The sequence below is a fragment of the Podarcis erhardii genome (assembly GCF_964252035.2).
Source record: "Podarcis erhardii genome assembly, chromosome: 13".
NCBI classification, from domain to species: Eukaryota; Metazoa; Chordata; class Lepidosauria; order Squamata; family Lacertidae; genus Podarcis; species Podarcis erhardii.
This window is the reverse complement of record NC_138502.1, coordinates 31,918,679-31,946,027: the sequence shown is the minus strand read 5'-3', so window position 1 is coordinate 31,946,027 and position 27,349 is coordinate 31,918,679. Positions and strand designations below refer to the sequence as shown.

The 27,349-nt window shown below is 43.5% G+C and overlaps 1 protein-coding gene across 8 annotated transcripts in view; it reads left to right on the top strand.

Annotated features, from left to right (window-relative positions):
• SKAP1 (src kinase associated phosphoprotein 1) overlaps positions 1-26,279 on the top strand; it is a 314,733-nt gene extending 288,454 nt beyond the window's left edge. For all 8 annotated transcript variants that reach the window (XM_081838162.1, XM_081838163.1, XM_081838161.1 and 5 more), the window contains 2 exons: positions 21,636-21,741; positions 25,911-26,279. In XM_081838162.1, the coding sequence (XP_081694288.1) occupies positions 21,636-21,734 (99 nt within the window). In that variant the 3' untranslated portion in view covers positions 21,735-21,741; positions 25,911-26,279. The remainder of the gene's footprint in view (positions 1-21,635; positions 21,742-25,910) is intronic.
• Positions 26,280-27,349: the final 1,070 nt, after the last annotated feature.

The following is a 27,349-nucleotide window of genomic DNA, read 5'->3' as shown; positions in this document are numbered from 1 at the left end:
AGCTTCCTATTTCCTACATCTTTATATTCCGGGACTTAACCACCTCGGGCTTCTGTATGTGTATTTATTTTTATTTGTTGGTATATTTTTATACCATTTTTCAAACAGATCTTCTTCAAAAGCAGCTCACATCTACCAAAAAGATGAGACAAAGGCCCTTCCCTCAAGGCTTACAGACTAAATGAGTAAATTCAGTCGGGCCCACATAGCAAGCTTTTAGATGACTATTGCCTGAATCCATCGCCCACATGTCACAGCTGAAACTTCTTCTCAGCTATTTTCCAGATTGTTACAGGTTGCAATATACACAGCAGTAGGAATAGGGAAGTGTGGAAGAGTATTGGCAAAACATTATGAAGTTCCAGAAGAGAAGCGTTCTTTGCATTTGTTCTGAATGTTTTCACCTTCAAGAGTTTGAGCCTTTTGAGCAGCATTTGTCAGAGGTGATGATTATTAATATGAGACTGGATGCAGGCAGGATTGGCTAGAGTCAGTTGGATGCCTGCATGGAAAACTCAAATGGTACCCATACTCAGCACACATTGACATGGAGCACAATCCATGGGGAAGTTCTCCAGCGCAAGCCTCATTGAAATGGATGGGAACAGTGAGAGAGCAGCACAGGACAGCTTTCCTTTATATATTGTGGCTCATGGAGTAGATCTATTTACTTGCCCTCAATAGCATTCAACTATCCCCTAGTTCAACTAGTTTTTGGAGAGAAGACACAGTGGAATATTCACCAGCAGTGTGAGCCAAGCTTTCAATGACGAATGTACTGTCCAGCAAGATAAAACACTAGGGGTGGCATTCAACTATATTTTACTCAGAACAGACCCACTAAACTCAGTGGGACAAGTTGGGTCCATTAATTGCAATGTTTCTACACTGAGTAAAACTGAGTTGAATACAGCCTTGGGTCACCTACCTATTTTTCACCTTTCTCTCATACTTCAGGTGGGCTTACTGCTTTACTTTTATAAAGCACATATATATTTATTTTCCTCACAAAAGATGTATTGGCAACATTGCAGGCTTTACCCAATTTACACCATTCATTCATGCCTTTTTCTGCAAGCAGACCTCTCCCAGCCCCACAAGCTCAACCTTGGAGATATATTTGTACTGAACAAAATGAGGATGTTTCCAAACTCCATTGCCCTACAAATCTATCTTCTTCTTCCATAGGAAGACCATTTCTAAATGTAGAAGATAATGCAATTATAGATTCCAGCCAATGTAGAATTACAGAAAGCAGTAAAATACTTGGGTGAAGTCTGGTTTTGAATTTCATTGTGGCTTCTGACATTATTTTTCACCATCCCAGGACTTGTGCTGGACTTGGGTCATGCTAGCTGCTGAAAGCATAAGCTTCTAAACACAGAGCTTACATGGTGGAGCAATTATGTGAAGCTTGTCAATGTGTCTGTAACTCTGGTGGGCTGCTAAGCGTAGTGGCTAAGTGTGTGAGCTGCAAACTGGAAGCCGTAGTGGTCTTTAGCAGCACATTCTTTTTCAATATGTATTTATATGTTACTGAATGAACTTAGTACTGTTCCAAAGAGGCTTGTGCCACTGTATTCATTTTTGCTATAACCTACAAGCATAGCTACCCAGCTAGATGTTGATGCAGCATGTTCATCTCAAAGAAAATGCTTCCCAGTGGTTAGTCACATTTCATGCTAAATTAGTAATGTACAGAAACTCCAATTGCATGGACCTGCCAGGTCTCATGGTGACTTCCTATGCCAATGTCAGTGGCTCTGAGGATAGTTCAGCGCAGGGATGAGACATGACCACAGGATCTGGGCCATCCATACTTTTGGGGCTTCTCGTGTGATATAAAGCTTGACCACCTGGAAGCTATTCCTTAGCAGTTCTCACACCATATTGACAACAATCTCTTATCTATAATATGGAAATAATACTGACCTAGGTGATGGGACTGTTGTCAGGATAACTGAGACTAGTTGCTAGACATCGCATCAGAATGAAATGGGGCACATTTTTTAATATTCCCCTCCAAACACATGCATACACAAGCACATACATATATATACACACAACACACTACACGTAGGAAAAGAGTCTAGCAGGTGGCTTAGGTGAGAATCTTTCTCCTTTGGGAGCAAACATTCAGTAAGAATTTATGAAGAGTCCTGCTGGATCAGGCTAAAGGACCATCTTACCCGGCATTTTGTTCCTATAGATGCCTATGAGAAGCCCACCAGGAGGACATGAGCACAGTAGCACATTTGCAAATGGCATATACCATCTCATTCTGTTGCATGTGTAGACCAGGACTGAGATCATGTCCCATACCCAATGTGCTTTAAACAGTTAGGGAAAGCACCCATAGAAATCCACTGTTTTGTTTTCATTATACATATCAGCTTTTTGGCATGCTTCTTCCGCTGTTTGATGCAGGGTGCAAAAACCTGGTGTGTGCAGATCTCTGCAAGTGACCTTAGCCATCACAAAGCAGGCTCCACACACGGCACTTCTAACTAGCTTGGGATTCAGCATTTACTGCAGGTGCCAGGATGGATTTGGATCTTGAGAACAGGCTTCATTCACAGTCTCAAAGTTAATATTCGTAAGGCTGGTGCAGATGACATTTTTAAGATGCATGCCTGACCTTAATATGGATATGAGCAAGTGTGGAAGAGAATCTGTGTTGATGAAGAGTGGTGTATCAGCCCACCCACTCCTGAAGAAAAGCTTAAATAATTGGGGCCTTTAAGCATGCAAAGAACAGCGGAGGAAGGGCATGACATAAGCTCACAAAATCATGAACCGCTTGATTTCATGGAAAGTAAATGGCCTTTTAAAATAATCAGAACACATTCTTAGTAAACAGATAAGATGAATCAGCTCAAAGTCCAGCTTGCTGTTCCCACAGTGGCCAGCCAGATGCCTATGAGAAGATCTAACAATGGCTAGTAGCTGTGCTAGCTTGAAAGAGAGCCTCCTTGTTCAAAGATGCTATATCACTGTCTACCAGATGCCAGGGCCAAACAGAACGGCTCTCTCCATTGTGCCCTGCTTGGGGATTTTTCAGGGGCCTCTAATGCAACTCTTAGAGAGGGTGCTGGACTAAGGCTGCAATCCTATGAATACTTACCTAGGATGTGAGTAAACTCCATTGAACACAAGCAAGGTTGTGCTGCAAATGGACCAAAGTAAAGCCATTCTTATTTCTTTAAACCAGCCACTGCTCCTTGGTAAAAACTAGTGCATGCGATGACTCGTTTTCCGCTTTCCATCACCCTTTCTATTGCAGAATTGGTCATTACAGGTTGCTGAGGGCGGGGAGGGCGGAAGAATTTCTCCGCACAGTCATCTAAGGGAATGGGGGGGGGACCACTAGAATAATTGGAGTGACCTTTTTAAGAGAAGTGGCCCTCCAGGGGGGTTCCAGTCAAGAGATATTTTGATAATTCTAATCATCTAATCAGCACTTGTTTCTTTTAATCTCTCTCTCCCCCCCCCCTTCTTACTTTTCCTCTTTCCTCTGGATTGTTCTTCCAGCCAGGGGAATCTGAAATAAATTGACTCCTTTACGTAATTATTCCAAACCCCTTCACAGGTCACTTCCAAAGTTTAACTCTGATGGCTGCTCATTTTCATCAGATGCGAGCGGCTCAAGACGTTAACGCTGAAAATAATTGGCTGCTGAACAAATTTAGGAAATTGAGTGTGTGATAAAGCAAATAGAAATGTTTCCTTTATCTCCTCCCCCCCCCCTTTTCCCCTTCTATCGTTTCCTCTCTGGCATGGGGCTGGGGGTGAATGGAAGGTGGACCTGCTCCCTTTTGCCGCCCTCACAGATCTGCTATTAAAGTTCCACCTACGGCTAAAGAAGTTTTTGTCCGTGAAAAATGGTCATTTTGTTCTCCATCCCCACCCCCCACCCCAATCCTTGCTGGATAGAATGTTATTAAAATGCTAATTTAAAAGGAAAAAAAGAGTTAAATATCTAGCAATGGTGAAGTCTAATTGGACCCATAATGAGTTTACTAAATGTGAGCGCCCCTGACACTCACGGAGCATAAACAGCCAGCAAACAGATCATTAGCAACGGCGTTCATTTATTTTGGCGACCTTAAGATGACCCCGCCGAGGGTAGGGTAAAAGAGCAGGTGGATCCGGCTGTGACACCCCCCTGGGGGGGTATCCAGGAAATGAAGCTATAAGCAGCTGCTATAGCAACACCTCTGTTGAACAGATGATGTAACGAACAGCACCGGCCTGAAAATCTTGGCAAACCAGAATGCGTCCAGCTCCCCTCCTCCTTCCCTCAACACACACACACACACAGACAGACATGAACAGGGTTTGCTGAAACAATCACAGCTCTTACCATGATTCATTTGTTCCTTTTGAAGGTATACAGTGTACCTTTTTTGACCCCATTGGATTCAAAATGAGGGATCAAAAGCTCTCAAAGTGCATTTACCCCAGCATGTTCCCCCCCCCCCGCCCCCGGGACCTCACCACCACCCCAAAAGCAGGAAAGCTAGTTGTCTTAGCCTGTATCTACAGAGATCAGACAGCTGCCTGGGGTTCTCATGGATATTTGAACGTATCTTCAAGAAGAGACTCGGGCAGGGCACAATTTCGAATCCGAATCCTTGCTGCCCTGCTGGTGTGCAGGAGGGCAGTGGGGACTGGATTAAAGCTTGCAGGAGGGAGGGATAGGTGCAGAAAGCTTTAGCTCAAGGTGAGGAAAGCCTTGTGCCCACACAAACCCGGGAGCAGCACTGCCATTAATAAAAGCTATACTGCTCATAGTACCCCCACAATTCTCCACCTGAATGGCCCATGAATGGCAAGGCAGGGATGGTTAAGTGTATGAATGTATGTGTATGAATGAGAGAGAGAGAAACACATAAATTCAACTAGGAAATCGTGCATCTGATCCTCCATGTCAAGTACAGATCGTTAAATAAGGAATACAATGCATTGCACAGACAATGTGACATAAATTAGCAATTGTTTTGTGGGATGTTGTGGGTCTTGGTGTAGGATTGGGGAGTCCTGATCTTTGCAGTTTGTAGGAGTGTCTATTCTATGGGGCGTTGAGAACCTCAGGATGGTCACTCTATACAGCAGGAATGTTCCAGGGAAATGAGTACTTCCTAACAAATGTGCACTTCCCTAAAAGAAGAGGGTAGCCACGTCTTCCAGTGTTTAATAGTCCATACATTGTTTCTCAGCAGCCATCAGATATAGGTGTGGGCAAAATCCAGCTGAAAGTGAGCACCTAGTAAAAATAGGAAGATTGCAAAGGACAAGCTAAATTTTATGTTCAAATCAAGGGCATCCTGGACACCACAGGAGTTTTGAGGTGCATGGCTGCTCATAGATTCATATATTGTCTAATTCTGGGTTGCTGTGCACATACTTTTTGATCAGCTCTGACACAGATATTGGTAGAAACTGAAAGTGCAGACAACTTCAAGCAATGAGAAACTGTCCAATTTGAACTTGAGCTTAGAAAAATTGATTCCAACCAAGCAAGACTTATAAAGACAGCAGACAGCATCTCGTGGATGAAATCTGGATTTCAGGATGTCAAAACTATTTAGCGTCTCACCACAGAAGCAAAAATGCAAATCCAAATTTTATAATCTGGGAAGCTGAAATTTGGACAAGCGCTCTCTCTATATATACATTCATTCCCATCAGTAAAACTTTCAGCTAAATACTACACCAAATTCACCAAAGCCTGTGAAACGTCTGACAGTAATGAAAGTTGGGCAAAAAAATAGTAAGGTTTATTTTAGCAGTACATTCCAAAGGTGTGCTTTTATTGATATATTATACAATACTACTTCCAAAGCTATAATTTAATATAATATTATTATGTCTACACTTTATATGTTGCAATATTCTCTGCTTCTAAAGGTTAGGTGAGGGCAGTTATATATAGAAATTTATTATTTTTATTATCACTTGGGGTCCACATTTCCTCCAAGGAGTTCAGAGTAGCGTAGGAAGGAATCCCGCATGGTCTTCCACCTAGTTACTGTCCAGGCCCAGATCCGTGTGGCTTGAGAGTTGGGTCTTTATTGTATTTGACCATTCCCTTGGTCTAGAAATAAATACACATGCACTGAAAACAAGACAAATAAAACTGATTGCTTTTCCACTCTTGTTAGGAGACTGGATAACTTCTACAAGATCGGTCCATAAAAAATTCCCACTCAAGAGTTCACATCCTCGCAATGGACTAAAAATATACTGGCCTGCACCCTAAAAGATTGTTCTGTCTATTCTGTGAATTTCAGCATGATTTCTGAAAGTCATCTTGATTTTTTCCTGCATATGCCAAAGAGATACACAGGAGATGCCCACATTGTACATACATGTTCTCTGCTTTTTTCCATGACCATACTCATGTCTCTGAAAGGTGGAGGAAATCCATCTTTTTACTGAAGTTTGTTACTGGGTTGTAGGAAATGCCGTTCAGTATATTTCCAGTCCATATCAATTTAGTATGTCAATACATAAGTATTCTGCATCAATCAGCTGGGTTTTTTTAAATGCATGAAAATTGCATTATTTTAAACACATTTTTGTATGCGTTTTACTGCATAATGTATATTATTGTGTGTATTCTACCCTAACGCATGCGTTTTTGTACAAACTTTTAACTGCAACATGCATTTTTCTATATGCATTGTGTTAGGGGGTTTTTTGAGCCAAAAACTACCTTACAAAATTCGGAGAAGTGCCGAAACTGAAGGATAGCTGCATTCTGATCTGTGTTTTATTCTGGAGAGCACTCCTATCTGGTGTGTTGTATAAACACACAAAGAAATCCTAATCAGATGAGAAGCTCTAAATACTCCTGATGTGGCATGGGAGCAACCAAAGAGGTGGCAGCAACCAGGACCATCTAAGTGGCATGCGCAGCAGATCTAAGGTGACACACCAACCAGCTGCTTTTGTACTTTAGTAACCCAGTCATAGGCGCCGACTCCATGGGGCCTGAGGGGGCCCGAGCCCCCTCAAAAATTCGTTTGGGGGGGCTCTGCCCCCCCAATAATTTAAGAACATTATTAGTTATATTATGCTTTGTAAAATCACAAAATTATGTTGGTATTTTTTATTTTCCTTGTTTGACGATAGTTACCTTTTAAAATACATTCAGTAATGAGTTAAAACAAAGCCACTCCCGATCTAGAGAGGGGGTGGGGTTGCGGGCTCTCGACCCATCAACAAGCGGGGATTCCCCCTAGCTCATTAATATTCACCGCCCACGGCGGCAGCCAATCGGCTGCCGCAAAGAGCAGGCCCTCACAGGTTCACTTAAGGTTGGGGCAGCCCGGGGCTCGCCCCTTTCGTTCCCCCAGCAGCAGCGGTTTGGAGGTCTTGGGCCCCCCCAATATTTTTTATAAGTCGGTATGGGCCCCCGCCCCCCCAATATTTTTTATAAGTCGGCGCCCCTGAACCCAGTTCATGGAAGTATGGAATAGCAGGTGACTGTGGATGTTCTACTGGATCTGAGGTTGAAAAGTAGACAGTGTGCAAGCTCTGAGCCTCACATGCATTACAGTGGTACCTTGGTTTAAGAACAGCTTAGTTTATGAACAACTTGGATTAAGAACTCTGCAAACCCAGAAGTAGGTGTTTTGGTTTGTGAACTTTGCCTTGGAATAAGAACATGTTTCATTTCCTGTTGAGTGTGTTCCATTTGTAAGTTGAGTCCCCCGCTGCTATGGGAAAGCACGCCTTGGTTTAAGAACACTTCGGCTTAAGAACAGACTTCTGGAACGGATTAAGTTCGTAAACCAAGGTACCACTGTACTGTGCTGCTGGACGAATGCTGTTGTGTCCTAAACAATCGGCCTATGCATACCCAGTGTAGCAGACCTCTGTGCTGGTTTGGCACATGGGCGCCTATGAGGCTTGTATTGGTCTGGTGGCTTACATGAGCAAGTTGCTCCAGTAGTGGCTGCCCTAGACAGCTATGGGGCCACGGATCTCCAAATCTCAGAATGACAAACAAAGTGATTTTCTTCATATACTTAATGGGACCTGCCAAATCAGATCATCATAGGCATCCCCATTGAAGCTCATAGGACAGACAGTTGCCCCATGGCCTGAAATTGGAAAGCTGATTAGAGCTGGACTCTTAGGGAATAATGTTTCCCTCTGTTTCAACCAGCTTTCTTTAAAAGCAACCTTACTCATGCCAGCTGCCTGATGTCTTTATTTGGGGTGTGTTTCCCCCCACCCCCTGCCTCTTTGCAAAGGGCACGAGCAAGAATAATCCCTGGAAACTGGTATAAAATGAAATAAAAAGATCTCAAGTAACAAATGCCCTGTTACCCCTGCTTCCCCCCCTCCCTCCACACACACACACCCCCTGGAACATCCCCCCTCCCTCCCTGGTGCACTTTCGATGAACCTGTGAAATTGTAGCAATGGCCCTTGAAGTGCAGTGGGGGGAATGATTTAGGAGAATATTAAAGGCAGTGTGGAGATTCAAAGGCGCCTCTCTCGGGGAGATGTGGAGAAATACGCAGCACAGATGGGCTGCACAGATTAAACATTTCCGTCACATTGTTTCCAAATTGTGTTGCGGTGCCTGAGGGTTGGCACTGCGGTCAGAGCGGCGCAGCGGAGTGGTAAGGAGCCGCCACGCTTTTATGGAATAAATATTAATATGGCAGCACCACGTGATTTTTGCGATCCCATTGGCTTGGGGTGATTGTGGAGGGGGGAGGAAGAGGGTGAGAAATGCTGTAACCAAGCTATTGTCTCTGAACTTGGATGCTTTTCTTTTTTTTAATGGGGTGGGTGGAGGATAAATGGTATTAGGATTGTAAAGCACTTTGCAAACATAAGAAGAACTAATATGTAATCATGGAATTCTTTTAACTGGGAAGGACCAGAAGGTCATCAAGTCTGTCACTCTCCCAAAGGGGGGGGGCAAGATCTTACATCAGGAGTGCCCCAACCCCGCCAGCTTAGATATGGGGGTGCACACTGTCTTCAACATAATAAAAAACAGGGGGGGCATCTAAGCTGGACACCCATTGTTATTTTTTAAAAATTTCCAAGGTAAGTAAAATAATACAAAGTGCTAGGACAAACCACTGATCCCAATCCAGCATACAAGTTTTTTTCAGTTGCACAAGGTTCTTCCCCCAAATAGAAGTTCAAGGAAAAGGAAAAAGAGCAGGGGAACCTCCTTGTTTTTAAATAATGCACTTGTCTGCAGGAAACAAAGGTAAATATACTAGCACTTTTACACTTTGGTAGGGGAGCAGAATTCTCTTAATTCAAGCATCATTACAAAAACAAATGATTTTTTAAATTTTTATTTTATTTGTTCATGCGGTTGGCTTTAAGGAATTTTGTGAAAAGCCGAACAAGTTGATAAAAAAGTGGTAGACTTGACAAGTTGATACCAAACATTTTTACCTTAAAGTTCATCAAGATTTAAGTCTTAAATTGTATTATGTTAAATTTCCCCCTCAACATTAGGATGCATTCCCTGCAAAACACAATTCTTCTTGCATTGGTGTATCTCACCTCTCTCACCTTTGAGTTTACAACTAAGTGCCACAAGCCCCTATCAAGAGCATATTGAGGCATTAGGGTAACCGTATTTAGGTACCTAGGGACGTGGGTGGCGTAAACGGCATTTCCGTGCACTGCTCTGGTTCGTCAGAAGTGGCTTAGTTATGCTGGCCACATGACCCGGAAGCTGTACCCCGGATCCCTCGGCCAGTAAAGCAAGGAGCCAGTGTGGTGTAGTGGTTAAGAGCAGTAGACTCGTAATCTGGGGAACCGGGTTCGCGTCTCCTCTCTTCCACATGCAGCTGCTGGGTGACCTTGGGCTAGTCATACTTCTTTGAAGTCTCTCAGCCCCACTCACTTCACAGAGTGTTTGTTGTGGGGGAGGAAGGGAAAGGAGAATGTTAGCCGCTTTGAGACTCCTTTGGGTAGTGATAAAGTGGGATATCAAATCCAAATCCAAGATGAGCGCCGCAACGCCAGAGTCATCCGCGACTGGACCTAACGGTCAGGGGCTTTTGATAACTTAAGAAAACAATCAAAGTCAGACATTATTGTGTACTCTTTGTCTTCCTTCTCATGAATGAGTCCACTATCTTTTGATGCCTGATGTGGAAAATCTAACTGGCATGCCCTTGCACTCATAATAAACAAGGGCATAACCCGTTGGGAAGCTGTCCTGTACATGCCTGATTGAAATGAATGGGAGCTGCCAAAACCAGGCATCTGAGGAAGGCTTACCTTATTAGAAGACATCTCTGCTTCCAGTGTTCATCCCCAAATTGTCCTGCCTCCTCCTGGAAATTAACTGCACACTTTTTTTTGCCTCTATCCCATGAAGTTCCTTGTGGGAGTTTTGCAGTGTTCTGATTACATTAATAGCAAAGAAGTAATATGGGATGGTTGTGCATGTTGTGTAGATTTAATAATTCATACTAATTGTGATTTATGGGAAGAAACGTTTGAATACGTAAAGAACCAGCCTAGGAGGCGGAGTGGTGAATGTAAACACATGGAAAGAAAGAAAGGCAGCAAACTGGAATGTGTTTAAAGGCGTGGGCAGTATGCCACCTTTACCAAGAGAGAGAAGGCTACTCGCCTGAGCTTTTGTATTTATTTATTTATTTATTTATTTATTTTAATTTTGCATTTTCTATTTTACATATATAAGCAAAATAAGAACATAAACATGAAATCCCCTTTGACTTCCCTCCCCGCCCCATTGTCAATCTTAATATTATGATTTCTCCCTCTGCATCTCTTTCATAAATCCATTCTTATAAATCCTTTATCATTCCATAGTTCAAATTTTTACCACAACTTTTCTGTCAATCCTACCAAAGTGTGTAATTGTTTACAATAGTTTTTCAAGTAGATTATAGACTTTCCCCATCCTTTATTAAAGTCCACTTCTTCCTGGTTTCTAATTCTTCCTGTAAGTTTTGCCATCTCGCCATAGTTCATCAGTTTTATCTGGCACTTCCTTGCTCAGAGTTGTACCATCTTTCCATTTCTGGGCTAACAGAGTCCAGGCAGCTGTGGCCATGTACATGAATAGTTTCATCTGGTCCTTCGGAATCTCTGGACCTATAATACCTAAGAGAAAAGCTTCAGGTTTCTTAGGAAAAGTTATTTTCAACATTTTTTTTCAATTCATTACATATCATTTCCCAGAAGTGTTTTACATCTTACATGACCACCACATGTGATTTTTTTATTTTTATTTTTAGAAAACCCTTCTTTTTGTCCAACTTAAACAGTTCATTAAGCTGGTGATATTGCAACCAGTGGCGGAGGAAGGGGGTGCAGTCCTCCCTGGGTGTCATCACTGAGGGGGGGGGTTTGATAAAATGAGTTTTTTTTAAAAAAAAAAATGGGCTCACAAAACTTTTTAGGAGTGACATGGTGGCTTAGGCGCCTGCAGGTTCTGCACTGCCTGAAATGGCAACGTGGGACTTGCGTCTGCCTACTGCCTCTCCCTCAGCTGCCCTACAGCTGAGGGGAAGGCGGCAGAGAGGCTCCAAGCATCGGAGAGGCTGGCCCCACCCCCATCAGCGTGGGTCACACTGCTCCCATCAGCGCAGATCGTGCTGCCCCTGGCTGCAGGACACACACACCACCGCACCAGGCACGCGAGTGGCTAGCTACACCACTGATTGCAACCAGTCAGTTACTAATTCTCATATCTTTGAACCTCCTTAATTTTAAATCTTGATCTACTTCTATTAATAATTCTTAATATGTTGCCCAATCATTTCTCATATTCCTTTTTTTCACCAATATTGTTTCAAGTGGGGAGAGCCACCATGGTGTTTTGTGTTCCAATGTTTTTTTTTATATTTGTCCCATACTTCATACACTGGTTTCCTTATAACGGGATTCAGAAAAGCTTTATGTCATGCCACAAATAGGCATGCCAGCCATATCTGTTATCATGACTTTCAAGATCTAATATGGAACAGTTTTCCAGCGATATCCATTCCTTTAACCAGCAAAGATAAGACGCCTCGAAATATAATCTCAGATCTGGTGAGGAGAATCCACCTCTTTCCTTGGCATTTGTCCATAATTTATACTTTATTCTTGTTTCTTCCCCTGCCAGATAAATCTAGTAATAGCTTTCTGCCATTCTTTAAAGCATCTTGTATTGCTGATCACTGAGCTTTCTTATGAATTTGTTGCTTATTTATTTAATAAATTTATATCCCATGCCTTCAGCTACTGAGGTTCCCAGAGTGGCAAGGTGTTTTTAATGTTGTACACTGCCCTTGGATTTTTTGATAAAGGGTGGTATATAAATTGTAGTAGTAGTAGTAGTAGTAATACTATTGTGACGTATGTCTACCGTTCAGCTTGTGACTTGGCTGTTGGTATCCATCAGTCCCAAGAGACAATGGAGTGTGCCTCCAGGGGTGAAATTGCTGTGTTAGCAGTACTGAAGTGAGCTCCCCAGGGTGCAAGCCTGGGCAGTGTGTATGGTGGTCCTGAGCTGCCAAGATGACAAGACCCTCCTCTCAGCCTCGCTGATGTGGTCCAAAGGAAAGCATAGCAATATGTTTGGCACCAGGTTGGCTGGAGGAGTTGCCAGAAGGAGTCATACAAAGTGCCACCCAACTGTCTTAGGGACTCCACTCTGGATTTGTGTAGGGTTTACTCCTTAGCCTGTTCTTCTCCCAAAGATGTCCTGCAAGGCAACAAAGTTTTAGGATCAGAGTTTTCCTTCTCCTAGATGGGCTACCTTCCCAGATTGACGAGGTCCATCTGCCCCTCACTTCCCTCTACAGCATGTGCGGAAGCCACTTTCTTGACTCTTAGACCCACTATTGGTCTTATCCACTCAATTCCCCAGAGCCTGGCTTCGCATGCAAGTCCCTAACCACCGAGGGTTTGAGTCCCTTCAGCTACCCTCCCCTGGTTTAGCTGGCTAGTCAAAGCCATTCCCTGGCTCTGTCACATGCTGACAGCTTCTAGGAGCCACAGGTGGGAGCTGAGTGCAGGGTGGGGACCAAAGGTGGATAAATTACCCCAGAAGGAGCACAACATGTTCCCCACCAGAAGCAATACCCTCCCCTAACACTCCATACACTCCTGTTATGACATTAATGTTATGACTTGATATAACATTAATGATATGAATCATTGGGGGAATATGCCATTGAATTGTTTTTGTATCCATAGGAAAAGGTATGATCAGTGACACTTGTGTCTGCCAACTGTCTAATCACAACTCTGATGTGAAGTGCCCATATTGAACTAAGCACTCTCCAGATATGTCCAGTGTTAGTTTATAGAACGTGTTTTGTCCGCCAGCACTTCACAACCGGTCTTCAGCACTTAGAAGTTAAAACAACTGAGTTTACTCTGAGATACAGGTGTTTGTGAGAAATAATCACATATAGTCAGAAATTAAGCACTCGTTCAAGCACCAATTATAACAGGAATGCATCACCCATACAGCTGTTCAGAGGGAGGAACTTCAGACAATTCCACACAAGATGCAAATAACACATTCCTGGTCCATGGAATCAGGTAATGCCAGAAAACCAATCATGTCCCTCTACCTCCATTAAAGCTCTCAGAGCTGCTGCATATCCATATTGTAGTCTATCAGGCACACTGGTCTGAAGGGAAAACACACGCAGAGCCTTTAAGAGGTGTGACCTAGGAAAAGTCCCAAGGAACAGATAGAAAAGTCTGGAGGGTCTCATTAGGTCCCTTGGATTCCCGGTCTTCATTTATCTGTGCTTATTGTTGAGAGGTTTCTCCTAATGTTTAACTGAAATCTACCATCTGTAATGTAAGCCCATTAGAACTAGTCCTGCCCACTGGGGCAGCGGAAAATAAGTACCCTGTTCTATAAGAGAACCCTTCAGAGATTTGAAGTTTACTCTCGTATCTGCCTTCAGTCTTCTCTTCACCTGGCTAATCACACCCGGTTCCCTCAACCTTTCATTGTACAACTTTTGCCCTCTTCTGAACCTGTTCCAATTTGTCTGCATTCTTTTAAAAAGTGTGGTGCCAATGGAAAACTGGGCTGAAACTAACAAAATGAAATTCAATATAGACGATTTTTTAAAAAATCAAATGCACAAGGATAGTATGGGGGACATCTGGCTTCGCAGGCATACAAAAAGGATCTCAGGATCTGGTCATTGACCATAATAATAAAGATTTGATTCGATCTCAGAATTATAATCAATCACAAGCTGAACATGGATCAGCAGTATGATGCTGCCAAAAAAAAAAGATAATACAATTCTAGGCTGCATTAGTAGCACCATAGTTTCCAAGTCTTTTAAAAAAATCATTTTATTCTGCACTGGTCAGACCTTATCTGCAGTACTGTGCCCAGTTATTCTGTAAAGGTGATTACTAGCCTCTGCCTTCACAGTCAGAGGCAGCAATGCTTCTGAATATCAGTTGCTGGAAACTACAGGAAGGAATAGTGTGCTTGTGCTCGGATCCTTGTGGTACCATGCTCAAAAACATGACCCAGGTTGATGAGAAACCACTGATGAACATGCTCAATTTTTCCTGCTCTGGATCCACCTGATGGTATTATTGTATATCCTGCATTTAACCAGTTTGCTAACCAAATATAATGGGGAACTTTATCAAATGCTTTGCTGAAATAAAGATAAATTATGTCCACTACATTCCCACAATCCACTAAGTTTATAACCCAATTAAAATCACTTATCACTACATTGTTACACAGATGATTATAAACTGACTCCTTTTTCCTCTGTTCTAGTGTGTTCCAAGGTATCAAAGTCAGACTGGCCACTCTGTAATTTCCCAGATCTTCTCTCTCCCTTCCGCTCCCCATCTCCACACTGTGAGGTTCCACACTCTTCTCCTCTTGGGAGAAGACAAAAGCAAGTCCTTCCCTAGTTGCAGGAGTTCCTGATATCCCAGAGGAAATGGAAGGAAAGTACAAGCTCCTTTGAAGAGATGGGGCCTCTTCCTGACCCCGATATCTAGGATTAAGAAAGCTAGACTTCCATGGCAGAGGCCACGTCATGACTTTCTGCCTGACCATGAGGCAACGTAAGGCTGTCATCTCAGAAAATAGGTTTGGGGCAATAAAGAGACAGAAAGAGAGAGAGGTCTCATTCATAGAGCACTACCTACAGGGAAGTTTCTCTATGCAAGCCCTTTTGAAATGACGGGGGGGGGGGGACGGGAGCTGCACATGAGCACAGGAGAAACGTCTTGAGCTGTCACTGCAGCTTCCTGGGGGGCATTCAGACCCTAGCACCTCTCTTTCATTCTCAAAAACTAGCCACTGTGCTCAGGTTTCTTCCTTTCCAGTGTTAAGCCCTAAATTTTGTTCTGAGCCAGCTTTCAGCCCTGGGCCAGTTTTTGAGGTAAACAGATGTCTGCAGCAACCCAATATAAAACCCTCCCATGTCAAGCGACCCTCCAATAATGCGTGACACAGCTCACCTATGAATTAGAGGCCTCCATTTTACTAACAATAATGTATGATGCTCCGGCACTAATAATGGGGCCAAGCAATCATATACCGATAAGCCTGTGATTGATTTTGGCTTTTCTCCTCGGGCATCCATCATCCCGCCATTGATCTTCTGTGAGCGACTGGGGCTGATTAACTACATCGCCAAAGTAGGATCGGGGTTGTTTATGAGGCGCTTGGACTGTAACTAGAGCTAAGTTGGGGTTGAGGAGTAAATATTGCTAGATCAGCGTTGGCAAGGTGGGGTGTGGAGCCAGCCTTTTGTTTTAGAACAGGTAATGTCTCACTATAGAGAAAAGAGTTTGCCTCCAAACCCCGAGGCTTAATTGGGAGATAGGATGTATTAGCCCCGGAATCTATTTTCTGTGCCAAGCAGGGCCAGCCCATGACATTTTGGCACCTGAGGCAGACCCCAAAATAGCACCCCTTTCCCACTAGGGAAGAAGGGACAAGGGAAGATCTACATCAGGAACAAAGGGGGGGGGGGAGAGATCAACATTGGGATCTGCTGCCCCAGTGGGCCGTCACCTCACCTTGCCTCATGTGTGGGCCGGCCCTGGTGCCAGGGCTCTGCTCTGGAGAAAACTAAGTAGATGAAAAAGAGTGCCTCTGAGCATGTGCAGTGATTCTTTCCATTCATAGTGAGGGCAGAGCTGTACATGATGAGAAATACGGGGCTACCAGCAAAAGCAGAAGTTCTGTATTGAGTTCTCCCTGCTCTGTAACATGTAGTAAAACGTAGCCAATTTCTTGATGTCGTGCTGCGTGTTTCCTCGTCATTGCTTCACATCAAATTCCTCACATCATGGAAGGATTTGCCACATCCTGGAAGGCAGGATATAAATAATTGCAATAAATCAATAGAGATAAATCACTGGTTGTCAGTGCCAAGGAAAAATGCAACATGATGATGGTATCAGAACATGCTGTTAGTTTTACTACATGTTATGGAGGAGGAAGGGGAGAGCTCAAAACCAGACTGCTGTTTTGGATAGCAACACTATGTCTCTCATAACATGTAGTTACTATATATTTTGAGTTACCACAGGATATCCAATGCATACACTTCTGGGACCGAAGGAAGGAATTCCTTTGAGTGTTTATTCCAGACACCTCTTGCTCCTAAAAATTAACCAACCTCTTGATTGACCAGGAATTCAGCCCAGCCTTCCTCCTCCCTGTCAATCTTATCTGTGGCCATATTGTAGTTTGCTGTTCCCGTCAACAGCTTAGTTCAGAGTTCTGCAAATTGTCTCACTTATTCCACTGTCAGTGCTGTTGGCAGCTCATGCAAGTGGGATGAATTTTGCAAGAGCTTAGCTCTAAATCCCAGTGCAACCATAATTAGGAGAATATAGATTCACATTTTTGGAAATAAATTGTAGCAAGGAGAACTTGCTTGAACACACACACACACACACACACACACACAGAGTCAAATTCATTTTTGCTCTTAATTATTTGCAAATGACAGCCTGTTTCAGTGTTGCCTCGCTGACAGGCAGCCTGCAGGAAATGCTTACTTACAGAGATGCTGCACATGTAATGCACATGAGATCCTGAGCAGTAATATTAAAAAATACTCACTAAATGCACTTCACCCATCATGAGTAGCAGTTGTGAAAGCTGCTGCCAGAATCAGAAGCATGCTCCTGCTATTTGTGGTTAGGGATACGCATTTGGTAAGGATCTTTTAAACATCACTCTTCCTGCATAAAGCATTTGCGACACATAAAGGGGCTTCTCCTTGTCTGCATGTGGGGTATATATAACATCTAAAACTAGCTTTTAACAAGCAGCAGGTCTTACCTTGGTTTAGCTCAGCAGGTGAACATGTCATGTGCATGCAGAAAGTAACAAGTTTGTTCCAAGGCATAGGCATCTCCAGTTACAAAACCTCACAGAGTAGGACTGGGAAGGACCTTTGCTAGAGAGCCGTCACCAGTCAGAGTACATTGCACTGGGTTTAATAGACCAAAGGTCTGATTTAGTATAAAGCACATTCATTATATTCCTATGACCACTGAGTAACTGCAACCAGCCGCTGCATCTGGGCTTACCGAGAAAGAACTCAGTGGGTGATAACTTCCCATTAGATTTGCACCCCAGTAATATACATGCACACATATTTTATACAGAAAGCGAAAGAGCGCTGCAGCCCTGAGGCTGTTTCTGCCTTGCCCCTCAAAGACGTATCAGTGGTCATCTTGGGTAGTTGCTGAGCTGTCATGCAGAACGCTCTACAAATAGTGAAACAGTGGGGATGGGGGCAGATGGAAATTAAAAGCGAGCGGCTCTGTAGCAGGGGTCTTCATTCTCTTTTCCAGCTTACGAGAGCTGCCTGCTGTTTCCTCCCAGTCTTACTCCCCCTACCCCCTGCTGCTACCTGCTTGCTAAGGCATTTTCTTGTGGCACGGTAGAGAGAGTCCAGACATCGAGACAGGAGGCATGCAAAGGACACCCGTGACGCTGTCGAAAAGCAGTAAAACAGCTGCATGAGAAGGCTGAGAGTAGCCAAGAAATGTCCCCCTTGTCGCTTGTCGGCATCCTATTTTGGTTTATATGTCCTTTCCCATAGGTTTAGATATTGTTTTCCTATTAGTTGGTGTACATCAGCAACATAAATTCTTCTATGTCTGTGCATGTGCAATCCCTCCACGGACCCCCACGCCCAGGAAAGATTGATCCGCATGCAGCTGTTTCAGCTTTGCTGCTGACAAGAAATTTGGGAGCCAAGGGATGGGGAGAGAAATTTTGCATTTCATTTTTACTTCCTTTGCATATTTTTGCTTCATCTTTTTTAATCGGCAGGGATGCCACCCCTGCGCTAAGCTTCTGTTCTGTTCTTGAGATCCTTTTACACATCTTGGGTAACACACACACCTCTTTCAGTTCATGCAGTCAGCGCAGGTAAGGTGAAATCCTGTGATCCCATTTCCTAGGCCACAGTTCGGACTTCAAGCCAAGAACATTACAGATTTTCCTAATTTTTGATACTACATGCCTCCAGTTGATTTCACTAATCAGCACACCAATTTTAGACAGTCTTTCAGTGTACCTGTCTTTCATACCAGTACTCCTATGAATCAGAGGGTGCAGGACACCTGAAGGATGTAAATTTTTAGCCAAGGATATCCTTTTGTTGAGGCCTTTTACCCTGGGCCCAGGAGAGGGGCTGGGAATTAACTCTGTATATTCCCCAAAATCCACTATCATTTTTGAAACTGAAATCTGCTTGGGATGCTGACCTCAAAGTTACAGTGCTTAGACATGTTACAACAGGGCTGAAACATTCCTGCAAAATAATAATAATAAAGCCCTTGTTAATGCTGGATTGCTGTAGGACAAACTCGGCATTCTTGCTGCCCTTGTTGGCATGAGTCAGGGGTGTCCCCTGCTAACTCTAAGCTACAGTGCACAGGTCCTGGAGCACACTCTCCATGGGGAGCCAGCTACCACAAAAGGAGGGTTAAGAGCCTGGACTCAGGATTGCTGGTGTGGCATGGGGAGCCTCTCTTGAACTGAGCCACCACAGACAGCTACCTCCTCTGTCCTCATGGTCAAGCCTGCTCTGGATCAATGGATGTGTGCAGGTCCAAATGGTCTAGCATCTAGCACTCACTGGAATTTGTTTCAACATTTTCTGCTGAAGAAGTCATCCTCTCCATCACCCCATACAAAAAAATTCCCCCTCGCTAAGCAAAGCCCAAACCTCCGGCATCAGCAGCTTATGGAGGGAAGCTGGCAAATTAGCACCTCCAGACGCAAGGCAGGGTTCACCTCGGGCCGGGGCTCTGCCAGTGCAACTTCCTCCATTTTAATAGTTTAATAAAAATTAGCATAATTAACGAACATCTGTATGATCCAGAGCGGTGCAATTTGGCACTTGGAAACGAGAGCTTAAACATTATTGCTGGGAGTTTAATGTTGTTTTAATTCTTTTTGGCACAGCACAGGGAAATAAAGCGCCCGGCGCCGATGGTTCTCGGCTTGTGCTCATTTGCATTCCATTCTTCCTTTTTTGATTATGAACAATCGCTGGCTCCCCAGCAATCCATCAAAGCCGAAATTGTTTTAAAATACCTCACAGTGCTCAGGCCAAAGCAGTGCTTGGAAGAAGGTGGGTCCGGTCTCTGTCTTCGCCTTTTACATCCATCTGGCATAGTATCCCTTTCTCTGTTTTTTTCCTGGTGCCTTGGGCTTGTTCACACACACATCTACATCACTTCATTACTCTGTACTTGGCTATTTTAGCAGAATGTGTGAACTGACTCTGGGCTGAAAAGCATTGTGCGTGAACTGACATCAGGTGATATGAAAGATGTTTGTGGTGATTAATCTATAATGGCTCATTCGCCATGCATGTCGCCATTAGATGCTGCGTAGTCAACAAGTGATTAACATACTTGTGTGAAACAACCCATAGCCTTTATACTGAATGCTGCGACACTTGTCTGGAAACCCTTCAGCTTGCAGCGTCTTGCTCCTAACATGTCCATGAGAGAGGTTATTCTAGAGAAGAAAGCACTCTGAATGTGCTCAGAGGAACTCTACTTTACTATTACTTCACATATCCCTGGAGCTATTTAAGGAGCAAAATGTAGGACATTCTGCCTCACCCAGTGTCCGGTGGGCCAACAGCTGCTAGAATCATGTTTTCCACCGCTAAGGGAAGGGCAAAGACTCTATGGCCCCACTCACTGGCCAGAGAGCTGACAGTCCTGGGTTCTCCACAGCCAAAACAGAACTTCTGCCAGAACTTTCAGTTCTTCTGGGTGCTGCAGCAAAAGGCTCTGTATGGACAAGTTTGCACAATCAACAGGGTTAAGTGGTAGATATTTTTATGAACTCTTCCACTTCAAGCTGCAGGCGGAAGAATACAGTTAGAAGAATATGCAAAAACAAACACAACCCTTTCCCATTAGAAAACTGGTGCATCAGGCAGAAGCCTAGTCCAAACCTTTATATGTACAGAGAATCTTATCTACGAATATTAATACTGTATTCTTAAGTGTTATGGTAAGTTAAAAGTAGTTTTATTTGGTGCAGCATTTGTGAAGGGAGAAATACAAAGCATTTGGGACTCTTGCTTTAATGCTGCTTTATTCCAACAGGTTTATTTTATATGTTAGGCCCTTGACAGTTGTATTTTTATTGTTTTAATGCAATTGATTATATCCTGTCTTTCTACAGTGTCCAAGGCAGCTAACCCAAAATTACATCAAATTAAAAGTTCAAAAAATAAATAAATGAGAAATAATAATTCATATTGCTATTTTAAATGCATGTACAGAAGTATAGTGTCCCAATCATGGGAAGGAATAGTCCTGCTCTTTTCAGACCACACCTGGAGTACTGCACTCAGTTGTGGTCACCACAATTTAAGAAAGATATTAACAAGCTACAGTGTGTGCAGAGGAAGGCGGCCAAGATTATCAGGGGTCTGGAAACCAAGCCTTATGAGGAAGGGTTGAGGGAAATCGTTATGTCTAACCTGGTAAAGAGGAAACCAGATGACCCTCTTCCAACTCTACAATTCTGTGATCCTATGCTCATTGGACACAATCCATTAAACACTTTAACTTTTCTATCAACACCAAGTGGCACCTAATGCTGAGTATGTTGCAATTTATCCCGCCACTACCCAGAATGATGGGCACGTGTATGTTTTACAATGACAATCAGTGCAGTCTTGCTGTAACCTTTCAGGCTGCTTGTGTGTGTGGCTCCCATGTTGGATTAGATGGGCCATTGGGCTGATCCAGGAGGCCCTTATGTTCTTACAAGTTCTGTGACAGTGTGGTGTAGTGGTTAAGAGCGGTGGACTCGTAATCTGGGGAACCAGGTTCGCGTCTCTGCTCCTCCACATGCAGCTGCTGGGTGACCTTGGGCTAGTCACACTTCTCTGAAGTCTCTCAGCCCCACTCACCTCACAGAGTGTTTGTTGTGGGGAAGGAAGGGAAAGGAGATTGTTGGCCGCTTTGAGACTCCTTAGGGTAGTGATAAAGCGGGATATCAAATCCAAACTCATCTTCTGTGACAGTGGCAGGAGTCTAAGCCCATGACATCAAGGCCCTTCATCCAGCTATTTCACTTAATGCTGTTCTTACTTCAATTCCAGGAGTACAACATGTATGGCTGGTGGGTCGGAGAGCTGGACAGCATGGTGGGGATTGTGCCAAAGGAATATCTTATGCCCGCCTACGATGTGGAAAGATGAATGGCAGGTAAGACAAGACTGAGTTCATATCATTGGGCAACGATTGTGGCGGATCTCCTTCAGGTTTAATCGCCTGCCATGGGACAGTTCTCCTTTACAGTCTCCATACGATGCTCTTGAATAGTTGCTACTCACTTCAGTGGGGCTGATGCACTAGAACAGGCATGGCCAAACCTAGCCCTCCATATATTTTGGGACTACAGTTCCCATCATCCCTGACCACTGGTCCTGTTAGCTAGGGATCATGGGAGTTGTAGTCCCAAAACACCTGGAGGGCCATGTTTGCCTATGCCTGCACTAGAACTTGCCAGAGAACTGTTCTCAGATATGTCTGTCTCTCAGAACCAAGCTACACATTATAATAAATGTGTGGCATGTGTTTTTAAATAGCAGCTAAGCTCCCATCCTCGATCAATTTGAATCGGGGCCTCAGCACAGGCTGAGGAGTGGATTAACCCTTTCCACTGCAGTGCAGTTCCAATTAAAATTCTTCACGCCTCACAAACTACTATTTGTTCCGAAAAGAAAAATGCTGTCACCCCCCACCCCCACCCCACAATACCTATCACTCCTGCCATAGTACTGTGATTAGGGAAACCTGCAGCTGCTATTTAAAGACACTGACAAATTCAAATATGCACTTAGCATGTAGTTTGGCCCTCACTCCGTTGCTCTTAATGGCACCTGAAATTCATCACCTGAAGTGGCTGCCTTTTCTCATGGCAAGTCAAAAACTTTGAAGGAACTTTCCTTTTGCATTCCTCAGCTGCTTGCCAAACCCATTACTCTTTCATCGGCTGATAAGTCTTCCCTCAGAAGTGCCTTGGAGTTAACTGAACTGCACTTAAGATAAATGAAACACATAGTGTGATTTTAATCAACCACCAGGAGGTGGTGCTGTTACTTGTGTTGAAGGGAATGCACCAGCTGGGGGGGAAAGGTGAAAGAAGGGATGCTCCAAAATGGTGGACAGTTGGCAAAGAGAAAATGGAGGGAAGCTCAGCAATTGCTCATTTGTATTCTATAACGTATCTGGTTCTGAAGATCCCTAAAGATCTAGTCATTGATGAGAGGCAGAGGTATTATATGGCTTATTCTCAACTATAGAGAGAAAGCAATTTTACTTCCCTTTGCAAATAATTGTTTTGTCTAGGCAGAGATGAACTGTTGGGTAATTAACTGAGAATCAGCCACCTTTCTGTTCTGCCTGATGAAAACTATTGAGCAACTCCAAAAGATAGCATATTCTCACAGCCATATAAGCTGGTCCAATATAATTGTCATAATATATAAACTGCTTTCTATCTTTGTTGAACCTTGGTAATGACTCAGGTCTTATCTGCTGTTGACTAATGGGAAAGTGGCTCTGTGAACCACTGGTTTGTCTTGGAACAGTTGTTTTTAGGATGGGACTACAAGGATGATCATACAGTTGTTGGTTGTTGAGGGTTATCCCTGTCTGGCAGTGCTGCCCACTGATCTAGAAGCACAGCCCCGGATACCAGATAGCAAAGGAAAGAAATCTCAACCATGCTCAGCGACACTCCTGTCTCTATTATATGTGACATATTCCAGGTCTCTGAACCCTGGCAAAAACAAATTCTGAGGCTGTGTTATGGTGAGATGTGGCTTAAATTGAACAGTGAGTGGGGAGATTCATATCCTTTCATTATTGTGGATGATATTCTCCAGCCCAAGAGCAGGCTGGGTATCTGAAACATTAACAGAGCGTTTGTTAAAAAGGCACTGCACGCAATGTTTCTTGATTGTCTTTTTACATAAGCCTGGATTAAACCTGGAGGAATATTGTCTCTGGCTCCATCTTCTGGCCTCTCCTTTCTGCCGGAGCAAGCCAGGAAGTCTCCACATTAGGAGAAAGCATTAAGATTCATTAGGTGAATTTTGAGTTAAGAGTGAAGTGGAATTCAGTAAGGTGATACTGTGTTGTCAGGGAGCACATTTATACAAGGCAAGGCTAGGGGAGGAATAGCTGGTTAGACAAAGGTGCTAAAAGATGTAGGAGTCAAGGTAGAAGAACAAACTACCGTATTTTTCGCTCTATAACACGCACCAGACCATAACACGCACACAGTTTTTAGAGGAGGAAAACAAGAAAAAAAATATTCTAAACAAAATAGTGGATATATGATTTTTGTGGTTCATGCTGTGGCCACAGACATGTGATCTGACACTGAGTTTGGAGTAGCCCAATGCAAAAATCCTGAGGATCCATGTGGATCCATGCTTTGTAACCATGGAGGAGGAAAGGAAGGGGAAACATGGATCCTCTGCTCATGACTGCAGCAGATCCCCCCCGCCACCCGCAGGTATTCGCTCCATAACACGCACAGACATTTCCCCTTACTTTCTAGGAGGAAAAAAGTGAGTGTTATGGTGCAAAAAATACGGTATGTCAAAATACAATTTTAAATTTTACAGAATGAGTGACCAGTCTTTAGCCTGGGTGCCACAAGTGGCACAGGCAGTAGAGTCTCATTGGCTTGACTGTAGCATGGAGTTAGGTCTGATTTCCTGCCTGCTCCCCACACTTAGAGGCAAGGCCACCTCAAGGCATGTGAGTGGGGTGCAGTGTATGCTGCAGTGGAATTAAGAAATACTTTGGACTTTGCTTGGGTGCCCTAGTCCAATAAATTGGCCACCACTGTTTAATTAACTGCAAGACTAGCTCCATGTTTGCTTGGACCTGGGTACCAGATTTGCTCAAGCAAAAGCCCACTACTCTGTCACAAGCTGGATCCTTGATCCAGTGTTACATTTTAAGAACATTCATATGAGTCTGCGATATGATAAATATCATAGAATCATAGAGTTGGAAGAGACCACAAGGGCCATCGAGTCCAACCCCCTGCCAAGCAGGAAACACCATCAGAGCACTCCTGACATATGGTTGTCAAGCCTCTGCTTACATGCCACCCCCAATCTCTACAGCAGTGTGAGATTCCAGGTAGCTCCTGGTGCTCTTTACCCTGAGTCTGCGTTTTGCTTTTATGGTATATGGTATAAGGTTTATGATACATGGTTTATATACAACATATATAGACGTGGGTCCTGCTTCCTCCATAGGCACATCAGCATCCTTGCCCTGCAGCTTGCCTTGCTCCCTCAAGTCACACCCAGCTTCACACTGGTCTCTTTTAATACAGGCAGAAGTCCCACTGCCTTTGATCCTCATGTTGTGTGGATGACTCATTACCCTAGGCTAACACCTCAAAGGGAAATTTGCCTGACTCAATTACTTTCTAACACATGTTAATTTCAACCGATTCACGAGGTGTCTAATACACAGTTTAGGAAGTTAACTTAATTGGTCTCTCACACATGCTATTTAAAGGATTGGAAGTGTCTAGTACACAGTTCAAATGCACATATGGATCTGTCCTAAATGTGTATGAGTGTGGCTGTTTCCTGGTTTTAATACTGCAAGCCTTAAACTCTAGCACCTTCAAACCTGTAACACTTTCCTCTGATATCCAGAGTCCTGAGATTACAGCAAGCAGGTGAGCAGGCTTTGTGCCAGATCCACTCAGGTCACTTGCACACTCATTAATTTACCCTCCCTGCTGGTTTCCCAAAAGCCAAGAGTGGTGAGTTGGAAATTATGCCAGGTCTGGGACTGGATTCATAGGCCCTTTAAACGTTTATGAGCCCTGGGCAAACTGCTCAGCATTCCTTGTGCTGATGCCTTGTGGCAAGTGATTGCCTGTATTCACTGTAGGTTTTTCATTTCCAAAAGGAAATTGGAGGCTTTCTTCATATAACTTGAAATTTCCAAGCAGGGCTTATTTTGTGAACCAAGAGCAGAGGGGCATGCAGTACCCTAAGGCTGGATGTAGTGGGTTAGTTACCTAGAGTGAAAACCCATTTTTGAAGTTTGTGTTTCAGACATACATAACAGCAAGTCCAGGACCGTTTTTGTGGAGATTGATTGATTTACAATGAGCACAACAGTCGCCAGACATCACAAACGGAGGGGTCCACATCAGGACTGATGAAATATTGTCAATTTAAAAAAAAATGGAGTGGGAGGGTCTTGCGGAGCAACAAAAAACCTGGGCTGAATGTGGGCTGTGGGTTGGCCACCTTATTGATCATTCTATTTTCATAGTTTATCCTCCCAAATGACCATCTTCACATTTATTTTATGTTCCCTCCTAGATAACCTGGGTCTCATCTCTTCCCGTCCCTTGCATTGTTGACACAACCGAAACACTTCCTAGAACCCCTCTTTGCTATTCCTAAGAAAAATATGTGCACACGAGATGTCCTCAACCCACATTAAATCTGCTGCAGAAGACAGTCTCCTCTCCTGTTGTTCCTTCAGCCTTTTCCATTCTAAGATAGAGTTCTTCATACTCTAGAGACTTTTGCTGTAGTACTTTTCCCCCACTTGGCACATGCTCTTGTTCAGCAGAAGGTGGCCAAACATTCCACATACATGATGGTGGGGGCAGTACTTGCTTTTGCAGAACACTCAACGTTGACAATATTTCAGAATAAATACTTCTGTCATTTGCTGATTAGAAAGTGTTTATTGTGCTGAAGTTTCTCTCTCTCTCTCTCTCTCTCTCTCTCTCTCTCTCTCTCTGTGTGTGTGTGTGTGTTTATCAGCTAGTCAAGTTTTATTGCTTTAGCCAAAGGCCAAAACATCCAGTACAGAATACAGTATAATTAGAATAAAACTCCCAAATCCCAGATAAAAGTTATGAGGGAGGCTGAAGAGATTCCATTTAGAACAGAGTAATTTGGATTTTATTCATGCTTAAAATATTAAGTATGCTTATAATAAATATACGCTACTTACATTAAGAGAAACATAAAGATTGAAAGACAACTGGGTAAAAAAGAAATAAATGTTTCATTTTTGTTGCTATTCATTTATTGCAGCATCAGAGGTGGGAATGCGTTTTAATAAGAAATCTGGCAGACACGCAGACACACACACACACACACACACACAGTCCTATAGAACAGGCCTGTATATTCCAGGTGAACACACCTCACAGCCTTGTCAGCAAGCTGCTTGACTGACCTGCTTTCTTCAAGTCCCAGGCAGGCAGCAAAGACAAAAGGTTTATTGAGCCCCTGTTTGGCTGTCATACATGGCTGCTAGCTGTCTACCTGGATAGGCCACAAGTTGGACAGGCTAGCTATAAATATAGCAATACTATATAAAGGAAAAAAAATCCATCTGACTTACAACTCATGGATAGGTATTTAGACCAAACTCCTAGCCCCCATCTTGTTCAAGATCTAGCTTTTTGCTCCAAAACCTGATGGAAACCCAAAACTGATCTGCTTCAGCTTTAATAATGCAATGTAAAATGCCACTGCAGGCGATTCCTATTTTCTAGAGTGATAAGTGTTGGACTTCAAACTTGATGTGCACGGGAACCCTTTGCCTATGGAGAGTGTCTTGCAGATCTTAGTGGGAAAAAATTCTTTGTGCTGCTTTGCATGCTGAAGGTTCCAGGGTCAATTCCTGGCATCCCTCAATAGGGCTGGGAGACACCTCAATCTGAAACCCTTGAGAGCTGCTGGCTCAGAATAAATGTTGCAACTAACACATCCAGGACAAGTGCATGGAAGGTTGCCTG